At 36.0% G+C, this 11,235-nt stretch overlaps 1 protein-coding gene across 4 annotated transcripts; it reads right to left on the reverse strand.

Annotated features, from left to right (window-relative positions):
- Positions 1-608: 608 nt before the first annotated feature.
- On the reverse strand, positions 609-9,506 carry LOC18423104 (general transcription and DNA repair factor IIH subunit TFB2). Of its 4 annotated transcripts, XM_020669738.2 has the most exons (16): positions 9,242-9,506; positions 9,008-9,155; positions 7,555-7,722; positions 6,549-6,617; positions 5,409-5,502; positions 4,953-5,053; positions 4,805-4,850; positions 4,665-4,724; positions 4,402-4,470; positions 4,128-4,211; positions 3,942-4,025; positions 3,685-3,770; positions 3,417-3,507; positions 2,165-2,245; positions 1,927-2,001; positions 609-1,182 (listed from the first exon to the last, which is right to left on the reverse strand). In XM_020669738.2, the coding sequence occupies exons 2-16, from the start codon at positions 9,118-9,120 to the stop codon at positions 1,048-1,050; spliced, it is 1,356 nt and encodes a 451-aa protein (XP_020525397.1). In that variant the 5' UTR covers positions 9,121-9,155; positions 9,242-9,506; the 3' UTR covers positions 609-1,047. The 4 variants fall into 4 exon arrangements, with proteins under 4 accessions (XP_020525397.1, XP_020525414.1, XP_020525409.1 ...); XM_020669755.2 differs by lacking the exon at positions 1,927-2,001 and having other exon boundaries at positions 9,242-9,487; XM_020669750.2 differs by lacking the exon at positions 6,549-6,617 and having other exon boundaries at positions 9,242-9,483.
- Positions 9,507-11,235: the final 1,729 nt, after the last annotated feature.

The following is an 11,235-nucleotide window of genomic DNA, read 5'->3' on the forward strand; positions in this document are numbered from 1 at the left end:
ATCTTTCTACCACTCACATACCCATAATACAATCCGACACATTTGTGTGTCCAACTGAAAAAAAATTTGTTAAAAAAAATTTGATTCGACACAAAAACATGCCAACCGCAACATAAATACGAGAGTGGTAAAGAGAAATAGAACGAGGAAAAAGAGAGAGAGAGTGAAAGAGGGTAGAGAGAAAAAGTAAGAGAGGATAGGTGGAGAGAGACAAAACAAGAGAGGATAACATGTTTAAGAAAGGACAATTAAAAAAAAATAAAAAATAAAAAAAGGGAAAAAAGACATTTTGGCATCAAGATGCTTTGATTATTTAACTGGAGTAAATACAAAGAAAATTAGTGTTGAGGTTTAAAATATAACAAAAATATATATATTAGAGATAAGATGCATAAATAGTTGAAATTTAGTAGTATCTATAATTTTCCACGTATTTTGACAGCAGTTGTATCAAACCATTTTCCTTGTTTTTATGCATTTAATAGCTTTATTTTACTTGAAACAATACTTACAGTCAAAGCTTGAGCATTCTTTTCCATAAAAAATGATAAATTCGTAAGTAGGTTTTTGAGGAGAGAAATCAAACCACCATGCATTCTAAAGGAAGATATTGCAACATTTTTTTCATAAAGAAAACAGAAAGATACATCTTTGTTACTTAGAGCCCCGATCCACTTAATTATTATTAAAGACCCTATAACACATATTGTAGGGGCAGCATCTTCTCCCTCTAACCATTCTAATGACCTCTCCCTCTCTCTCCAATGGAGGAACACAAACACCTCTCTGAACAATCCATCTCTCTCTCCAAAGGGGTAACACAGGCCTCTCTCTCTCTCTCTCTACCAATTTGGTTATAGCTCTCTCTCACGACAGCTCCTCCTCCACCACCATGGGGCAGCACAAAAACCTCTCTGGTCAATCTAATGGCAGCTCTCTCTCGTTAACCTCTCTCTAGACAATCTAATGGCAGCTCTCCCTGTCCCTCTCTCTCCACCAATGGTGCAGCGGAAACAAAATGTAAACATTTTTTACTTTTTTTTGGGTTTATTTTTGTCTTCGGAGGAAATCCTTCATTTCCTCATGCATTTCACCACGAACGATGAGACGCATCTTCTTGGAATCTTCCCAAAGGAACCCTCCCAACTCCCTTGCATAATCACATGCAGCTTCATATATGTCCTGCGATTCAGCCATCACAGAAAAACTCAAATCAGCCAAGGAAATGCTAATAAGGGAAACACTTTCAAATAGACAAATTCCCTAGAAAGAGGTCAATAAAACAAAAACATAGCAACCCTCTCTCTCTCTAGAAAGAGTGATAAAACAAAAAAATAGCAACCATCTCTCTCTTCTCTCTCCCCCACCCTAGAAAGAAACTGAAAGACAAACATAGCAACCATATCTCTCTCTCTCTCTCTCTCTCTCTCTCTCTCTCTCTCGGTGAGGGAAATCAATAGTTTAGTAGATGCTAAGGAAAAGACCTTCAGATAGACAAATTTACTGCAAGGAGATTAAAAAGAACATAGAAAACATCATCGGTTCTAAGAAACAATGCTGGATGTCAGTCCATTGCCATTATATTGGACAAAAGAAAATGCATTCAATCTCTCAAAGACAACAAACGATATCGCACAGCTACAAAAAAAGGGAGGAATTTACATAAGTAGACCGTTATCCTTCTTATACAAAGGTAATGAATATTCCAAGACATCACATATAAAATCAGACGGCTGGGGGGTGTCCTTTTTCTGTACAAAGTCCAAGGAAAAATTTCTTGAACTACAAGCAAGCCCGATCAGCAGTACACCCCATCAACCCAATTTCAAATCTGATGGCGAGGGGGTGGTTGTGATCTTTTTTGTACCAAAGACAACTAGTTTTTCATTGTCTACTTTCCCATAAAATAAGGCTCAAGAAAATCACCATTGAAGGAAAATCTTCATAGAAATGAGCCAGATTCATCTCAACTCTGTTCAGATCAGTTTCCCATAACCTAATCTGTACAATATGAATTAAGCGGTAAACATATTCCATACCATAACACGAATACATGCAAGAAAATACAAAAGGTATTAATAAAACTAATAATTTCTCGTATTTTTTCCCATTATAAATTGTAATTGTAGAATCAGAGAAGCCCAAAATTCCAAGAATGGTGTACCTGATCCGTAACATTCTCAGGCACTGCAGGTGCTTTTTGTGCAACACGGGGATGAGCATGTTGTTGAAGAAACAATATTATCTGCAAATCAATCAAAATAAATGTAATAATATGATAATATGGGATTGTGAACAATAACAACAACAACAGTAATAACAACAACAATAATAATATGCCATTTTGTACAACAAGACTATTTATCTTTGGTACAAAAATGTCACAATCACCACTAGCTGTCAAATGCGAAATCGCGGTTGTGGTTATATGCCATTTCTCTACATAAAATCCAAGAAAAATTTTCAAAAACTTTCGAGTGCTATCAATAGTACATCCTAGAAGCCACATCTGCTTGAGTGAATGTGGTTTTTTGCCAGAGTGCTATCAAAGTTAAACGGTCTCTTCATATACTTTCCCTTATAATATTAGCTGCAATTATAGAAACTTCCAAAGAAATGGCTTTATCTAACAGACATACATTGCACAATTGTTGTGTTAATTCCCAGTCCAGGATACATGATAGTTTGTGGGATCTCGCCAATTTCTAAGATTCCAACTGTCTGGAATCTCCAATAAAATGAATCAAATTTCTATCCATCCTAAGTGTTTAAAATTCTTTTACTGTTCTTCAACAAGGAAACCATGTTTTCACAGTTCTAGGGTCACCAACCTATGGACAGTTTTCACGATTTCACCTTTCCAAACACAAAAAAAAGATATCTATTAATGGTTTATATGGTAGTGGTCCTCGAAAAAATGTTGCTTCATAACTTACACCGGTAATAAAATATTAGCAACGAGCCAAATACAAGAGCAAGTTACAATTATTAGAATGCAACCAAAAGCAGGTGAATGCTCGTCATTGGGAAACAAGGTCAATATCCGCTATCTGTTGTCACGAATAATGGTCGGTGACCCCATTTCGAAGCTGTATGCTAAATCATCATCAGCAGAGCCTTTTTCCACCTAATTGGGATCGGATACACGAATCCTGGTCCGCTATTCGTCTCTATCAAGGGTCATACCCTCAATGCGACCATAAGTCCCCATATCTTTTCTCATTACTTCCAACCATGTCCTTTTGGGCCTACCCTTGCCCTTTTTGAGCCTAGCGTGTTTGCTAAATGTTGTGTACATATGCTTTTCTTTTTTGCATTTCCTTTCAAACCAAGACTCTTCTATCACAATTAATAAATACAACCATAGTGGTAACATAGATAAGAAGATAACTCATAATGGAAGTTATAACGCACACCTGTTCTGAAGTTATGCCATTGTCAAAAGCAGTATAAAGGCTCTCTTTGGTTATTGCTCCAACTATAAGATTGGGAAGCTGATATTCTATCCTGAATTAATATTGAGCACACAGCATCAAAAATGTAAGATTGCCGCATTTCTGCATCAAATATGCAAATTCATCGTACACAGACGTTAAAAAAAAGAGTCCTCTTTGTACTTCAAATGTCATCCGGAGGGTATAGTCGCAAGAAATTTCTTCTAATAAAACAGGAAGAGATGCGTACCGACAAAAAAGACGAAGGATTTCACAATGCAATTTAGATGTTGAATATGCATACAATCTAAAATTTGTCTCCACAACCACAAAGCCCTGTGAAGATAGAATCCACCAAAGTATTCATTTACCAGTTGGGTAATTCACACGCTTGATACTATATTTAAGCCGGTGGATGGAAAGCAGCCAAACCAGGTCTGCGAACCATAATAAATCAAAAAGACCTATAAGTAAAGACTTCAAAAGAATGGACATATAAGTTAGAACCTCTTTTCGTGATGATGAATCAGATAAACTGACAGATAGATTAGTAGCCAGCTTTGTGGGAATGAACCAACTTTCTTTCCTTCCCTATGGGTACGAAAAATGATGTAAAATACAAGAATCAGTGAATATTCAAGAAATCAATAAAAAATGCTTTAAGATAATATGCATTAATTATAGCTGCAATACCTGCTGAAGTTTAACCAAACCCAGAGTAGCAAGGTCCTTTATTGCTATTTGTTGCACTTCTGTCAAAGTGTTCATGTTATATGCCTAGAACAAAAGGATTACCACTCAAGACAAAGGAAAAATAGAATAAAATAATAATAGTTCTACACCCACTGCTCTGTAGAACGGGCCAAAGGAAAATAGAATAAAATAATAATAGTTCTACACCCACTGCTCTGTAGAACGGGCCAAAGGAAAATATAACAGAGAAAAAGCTACAAATTTCATGTGATACCTCTCCTGTTACATGGAAACTGAGTTCCAATAAAAATGAAATTAGCTCTGCTGTATCCATGCCCCGTCCCTATAACAAATAAAGGTTAGACACGAGACAAGCAACATAGTTCCAGCTAAATCTCACCCAAAGATTTGGCATTTAATTGATTGCAAAAAACTTTAGAAGTACTATCAGGAAGATAAATTTTGCCATGTAAAAGTTTTGATTGAAGTCTATGATCCAGATAAGAGATACAAGATCAACCAATTTACAATTCATACCTCAGAAGTCGAAATATACTCTCTCATGATGTACCAGAGTTGGGTATGGGTCTCCATTAACTGTGTGTCATACATATGTAAGACAGCATGTGGAAAAATAGAGTAACAAGTTTGTGCATGAAAATGAAATCCATACATACCAAAAATCGGAAGCCATTCTCAGTTAATTTTGGAGCTTCATTGTCTCTGTCAAAATTTCAACAGTAAGACAATTTCAGCAGAAAATACTTAAAGATTGCCAGATTAATTAAGAAGTATGTGAGTACAAAAGCATCAGATGGAGAAGACCTTGTAGTTATAAGACCACGCTGAAAAACTTTCATCATTGAAGGGCTGAAGTTTGTTGGCCTTTCTACTAAAGATGAATTGATAAGCTGCAGCAAGAAACACTGGATTGCCAAGAATCACAAAATTGTAAGATTACAGAATATTCCATCTACCAGAATCCAGTAGCCACAATAGCTAAGTTGAAAAGCCAAATTTGACAAGGATCATAGTAACAGGATGTACAGTCTTAAAACAAGCTATGCTTTCTCTAAGTTGCCTGCACAATAAAGGCAAACAAAAGGTGCGGATAGAGCAACCTCCCATTGCTGAAGGGCATATCCAGTAGCCACAATAGCTAAGTTGAAAAGCCAAATTTGACAAGGATCATAGTAACAGGATGTACAGTCTTAAAACAAGCTATGCTTTCTCTAAGTTGCCTGCAAAATAAAGGCAAACAAAAGGTGCGGATAGAGCAACCTCCCATTGCTGAAGGGCATATGCATCTAGCTCCTCCAGGGTTGGGAGCCTCACAGTAACACTCGAAGGCATCGGCTCTCTTGACAAAGTCCCACTGCAATTTTTAAAATCTTGGATCATAAAAATATGCGTAATTTGGCCAAAACAAAACATATAGCAGAAATTCGAACTAGTTAAGACAGCAAAGATGAGTTGCTTGAGGTATAGACAACTTTTTATGGATAGCACATACTAAGACAGATCTAAGTAAATCCTAATTGCAAACTAATAATGAACCCAAGAAAGTCCTGAAGGATGAGAACATATGCTTCATAAACAAATTGTGAATTCCATTGAACAGAATGAAACTCGAAATCAATAAACAACTGAGTGTCTTGTATCACTCAAGGTTTGAGTCAGTGGTAGGGTAACCAAAATGAAAGGTAGAAATAACTCCTACAAGAGCAGCCCATTGCATCAGATTTAGTCCCCATGAGATATGCCCCTTGATGCCTCTTACCAGTAATCATCTCGAAGTTAAGTCAATGCCAATGGAAAAAAAGACAAAAATCTCGAAGTTAATTGAAGGAAGGGTAGCTAGTTTGAAAGGAAAAACTGAGTTCTACAAGAGCAGCATATTGCATTAGGGGAAGAGATAGTAAGTCCCCACAATAAGGAATGCAAATACATACCAGGGAAGAAAAGCACTTTGAGAGCTTGGCCTTTTCAGGGAAGATTTCCTTTTTTTCCGAAAAGGAACCATTGTTTCATTAAATACTAATCTTTACAAACTACATCAGAAAATGCATCAAGGAATGAGGTGATCTTACCAAACAAATGCTAGCCTTTTACAGGGGGGGGGGGGGGGGGGGAGAATTTCGGGATTTCTTTCTTTTAAGTGTTAAAAAAAAAGAAGGAAATACATAAGTTAAGAAACATGCTATGATTTTCTGTGTATTACAAAAGTAAGAAAAATCTGGCAAACATTTGAAAAAAATTTCTTTTTTTGGAAATGGAATAATTTCTTCTCATACTTCAGTAACTCTGAACTATCTCATCTGTTCGCTGTAAACAAACGTGTTAATGTTTTTGCACAGGCACGTGCATGTGAGCTTTATTTCATCGTAAAGAACAACTGGCCATTTGATATGAAGCCCTTACCCATGTACCAAGTATTTCCGAAGATTCTCTTGATACTTGGGATTTAGTCTATAACTGATTTCCCTTTTCCTGTGAACAGTATAAGATAACATTAGTTCTAATGCAGACAATGTAGTAAGCTATTGAAAAGGAAGTAGATGGCTCAGTACTACACATCCATCCAATCTGACAGTACAAATATGGCATATATGATGCTCTCAATCTGACAAAGATAAATAAGAACAGTCAAAAATGAATTTCCATTTGCAAAAAATACCTACAAACCAAGCTATGCAGAAAACTGATTTCCATATTTCTTCCAACTAAAGAAAACTAAGTGTGAATAATACACTCAGCTGTTAATAATAACATACTGCAATTAAACACATGTAAGTCCTCCTACTGGTCATAAAAGCTGCAGCAACATATCACATCCAAACCAAGGCTTCACAAAAATGTATAAAAACATGTTCTCAAGTTGTCGAAAGCACTTATCATTATAAGTTTCAAAGAGGGAAAAATAAGAAAAATGTTCTCAAGCTTCTTTAATTTTACTCTTTGATAGAATCATCCCACCATGTCATTTCACCAAACCAGTTTATCATTCTAGTGACACTTCTAGAGGCTAAAGCGTGCTCTTGAGTATCAAGAAGCAGGCCACCCACATATGCTAACCTATTGCATTCTCCTTTCATGATATTGATTCCTTCATCTGTGAACACATGGTTCTTTTTATGAGATAAGTGAATGCATGGTGCTAACTTCACCAGTTATAAAGATCCTTTGACTTTTGAAGAACAACCTAACAAGTTTCAAAGATTCTATTGATGTATTATCATCCCTTCCTACTAAAAAACTAGACAACACTTCAATTATCCAAAGAAAATGCCACCCACTTATTTTGTATTATCTAATGCCGCTGCCGCCTTATTGCCTCATATGAACAATGGAAAAACCCAGGTCATCAATTGCTATAAAAATAGTTTTAGATAAGTGAGAACAGAAACCCAATTAATAAGACAAGTACCTGTCAATGGATTCAGTGAATACTCTCAACTGTAATAACCGATCAATTGCAGCTTTATGTTTTGAGAAACTATCTGGAAGTACCCATTCTTGCATTAACTTGGCACTTACTGCAGCGTCAATATACAACATTCTCAAAACATACATCTTGGAGACTGGTGGCAAAGACCTAAGGAAGCACATTAGACAATGAGTCACTCACAGATATGCATATTGAAAATGTGCTCTTTGCACACATGTCAAATACAGAATTCTATATATAAAGATTAAGAAAAGAAAAACAACTTCAGTTTTAACTATGGCTCTGCAAGTTCTTGACAACAATCTTTGTTCAAGGTGATTTCAAGTGTTTTAGCCCATATGCAACTTCAAAAGTACTCTTGAGACTTGCTCAAAAAAAAAACGGGGAAAGATTTCTTATCTCAAACGAGAAGTCTGATGAGATGTGGCAAATGAGGGAGAAAGAGATCAATTGAGCACTACGGTCTTTAAAGTATTGTAATGCTTAGCCTGGTCATTACGGTGCTTAAAGTACCATAATGCGTAGTCATTATGTCAATACGACTACCGTGAAGGCTATTTTGACCTAAAAAATATCAAAATTGAGGAAAATGGGTGCGGACGAAGTTTATGAAAGTTGAGGTTTTTTTCCAATTAGGAAAAAATTCAGGTATATTTATGATAATTTCCTTTTTTTTTTTTTTTTTTAGAATGTAAACCTATTAAACTCTAAATATGTTGAAAAAACAAAATGTGGTTTTAATGCAAGTTGAATGAGTTTTTACATGGAACACTACCAGGGTGGGCTTCAAAGATTTCTCCTGAATTTCACACAAAAACCCCAATTTTTTTTCTTTTTTTCTTTTTACAATTTTTACTGTGCTGAGAAAAAAAACGTAGGAGAAGAAGAAGGATTGAATGAGCCCTGTGCCATTGAGAGAGCTATTACAGCAACCACAAAAACACACTTGAACCAATCAATTTCAATGAAATTTCCAAATTTAAATCAAACCCATCATCAGTTGCATAAACATTGCAATAATGAACACACAAAACATCAGACCACATCAAATCAGACTAAAATTTACTTCCGCCTATTATTCCTAACCATCAATTGCCCAAATTATTTCAACTGCATAAAATGAAAACACACCACCTAAAAATCCAACAAATTCATCAGAAACTTCAAATTCAATTCATTATACCCACTAATCGCAAAAAACCAACAATCAGACGCAAAAACGTGATCCATTAGAGAGAGAGGTAGAGATAGGTAGAGATAGATAGAGAGAGAGTAAAGCAATAGGAAGCGAAATAGAAATAGAAGAATTCTTGTTCAAAAAAAAAAAGAAATAGAAGAATTCTTGTTCAAAAAAAAAAAGAAATAGAATAATTCTTGTTCAAAAAAAAAAAGAAATAGAATAATTTATTGAGAGAGAGAGAAAAAGAGGAACCTTAGAACGGCTTCACAAAAGAAAGTGTTAGTATAAAGACTATCAAGCTTCGAAGCAGGAAGGGCGGCCACCATGTCCATGAAGTTCTTAGGGACGATCTTAACCTGAGGCATTCTGAATAGCTTGAATCAGGTCCCCACCAATATGCCTGAAAACAACAAATTCATTCAAAGGGGTCTCATGGATCCAAAGAGATTAAAGTCGCACATCAGTTTCGGAAGAGAGAGGAATTACAGAGGGAGAAAGAGAAACGTAGAGAGAGAGACGGAAGTGTGATTCTCCGAAACTCAATGGGAAACACAGGATGATAAACTGTGAGTGCGCGGGAGTGTTTATATGCAGTGAGAGAGTATTTTTGTGTTTAGAGAGAGAGAGAAAGAGCGTGTATGTTGGTGTAGAGAGAGAGTATTTTCGTATTTAGAGAGAGAAAGTCTGCGTGTATTTTCGTGTAGACTATTTTCGTGTTTAGAGAGAGTGAGTGTCTGTATTTTCGTTTTTTTTTTTTAATCGGAGAGAGGGAGAAAGAGATCAGTGCTGTCCAAGGCGTACACAATGCTCCAGCGGGAGCAAACTGTACAACAAATCCCTCGAGCAAAACAGCTACTAAGAAGAACCTTTTTAATCCGAATTTTTTATATCTATCTAAATATTATCAGATGATAGTTTTTGATAAAATTTGGGATTTTGAATTATTGATCACCTTGATCATTCCATTTAAAAATTGAATGGTTCATATTCAAGGGACTTTCTTGATTTTTAGTGGCACATAGAGAGTGGGGTTCAAATTTTCTTTTTTTTAGGTTCCTTTTTAGGTTATAAAGGTTACATTGCAAAATTTGGGGACCAAAAATTCTCCTAAACTTGAATTTTACCTAAGGGAACAAATGCACATATATTCTTTTGTAGAAGCAGTAAATTTTTAGCATATGAAAAAAATTATGTAAGGAGGCAACTTATATTATACAAGTAAGGTATACCTCCAAAAACCTCTCTAAGAGAATGTTCAAATGGTGGAGAGAGAGAGGGACAGAGAGCAGCTCTGTGCATGGAGAGAGATCAGTTCTAAGAAAAGTTTTATAAGTTTTTGCATGGTAGACTATCAGGGTGGACTTCAAAAGATCAGGAGTTTACACTCCAAATATTTTTGAAAAAACAAAATGTGGTTTTAATGCAAGTTGCATGAAGTAATAAATCCATGGAACACTACCAGGGTGAGCTTCAAAGATTTCTCCATAATTCCTCACAAAAACCCCAATTACTCATGCAGGAAAGTAATGATTGGAGGGCAATAGAGAAAGGGAAGAATATGCAAAAAAAAAAAGCTTAATAAGAAGAGAATGAAATCAGAGAAATGAGTAAACAAGTTTGATATCCCTTTCTTTCTTTTTCTTTTTTTTTTCTTTCTTCCTTTTTCTTTTTTTTTTTTTTTTTATTTTTTTATTATTATTATTATTTTTAGGATGAGACCTTCCAAAGAAGAGCTACCACATATCTTTCCCTATAAATCCTATAATTTTTTTCCAAATGTCCCAAAGAAGAGCTACCACATAAATTTGCCCTACCTTGCCATTATGGGGCAAAGGCAAGGTGAGGCTAAAAATGGAAGGGTGGATGACCCATTGAAAACCAAAAAGGTTTAAAAGGGAGGACCATATAAGTAAGGCTGAACCACAGTGAATAAGGAGGTGGGGTTGGTTTCCTCCTCCTAAGGCACATGATGCAACTATTCGGTAAGGGTAAACTATACCTCTAAAGTCGGTCTAGGGTAAGAGTTTTTCCTTGGATGACCCAAATGAAGACTTGCACTTTGTGGGGCACCGGGAGCGACCAATATTTATTCATAATGGGAGAGGGTTTAAGATTTGGTAGCAAAAATGAGTAGAAGAATGCTACCGATAAAATGCTAGATGGGTTAGGGTACCACATGAGGGAGTCTTGGCTATGAAGCGCGTAAAAAAATAAAATAGAGACTAAAGGAGGGAGTTAAAGGTTATGATTTCAATATCGGAGAGGTTTCTCCTAAAGATGGGAGTCCACTCAAGGCAGGAATTGTGAAATTCACAATAGTCATTAATAAGGGCTTCATGGTCAAAAACAGTGATGAAGAGGCAAGGGAAGGCTTGATTGAGAGGGGCATCACCAATCTAGCCATAACCTTATACGAATAACATTTCTCATCCTAAATGTAGTACATTTGATTGGAATCAATGCACTTCCAAGCACTAGAG

The sequence above is a fragment of the Amborella trichopoda genome, chromosome 7 (genome assembly GCF_054954075.1).
Source record: "Amborella trichopoda isolate Santa Cruz 75 chromosome 7, AtrichopodaSantaCruz75HAP2 v2.0, whole genome shotgun sequence".
In the NCBI taxonomy this organism is placed as follows: Eukaryota; Viridiplantae; Streptophyta; class Magnoliopsida; order Amborellales; family Amborellaceae; genus Amborella; species Amborella trichopoda.

What these genes read in the sequence shown, in the direction of transcription:
- LOC18423104 (XM_020669738.2), bottom strand. Translation starts at nt 9,120, where the DNA reads ATGCCTCAGGTTAAGATCGTCCCTAAGAACTTCATGGACATGGTGGCC. An exon ending in AGAATGGCTTCCGATTTTTG is followed by an intron (nt 4,725 to 4,804) that starts GTATGTATGGAT and finishes TATGACACACAG; the next exon opens with TTAATGGAGACCCATACCCA. An exon ending in CTGAGAATGTTACGGATCAG is followed by an intron (nt 2,002 to 2,164) that starts GTACACCATTCT and finishes CATATTGTACAG; the next exon opens with ATTAGGTTATGGGAAACTGA.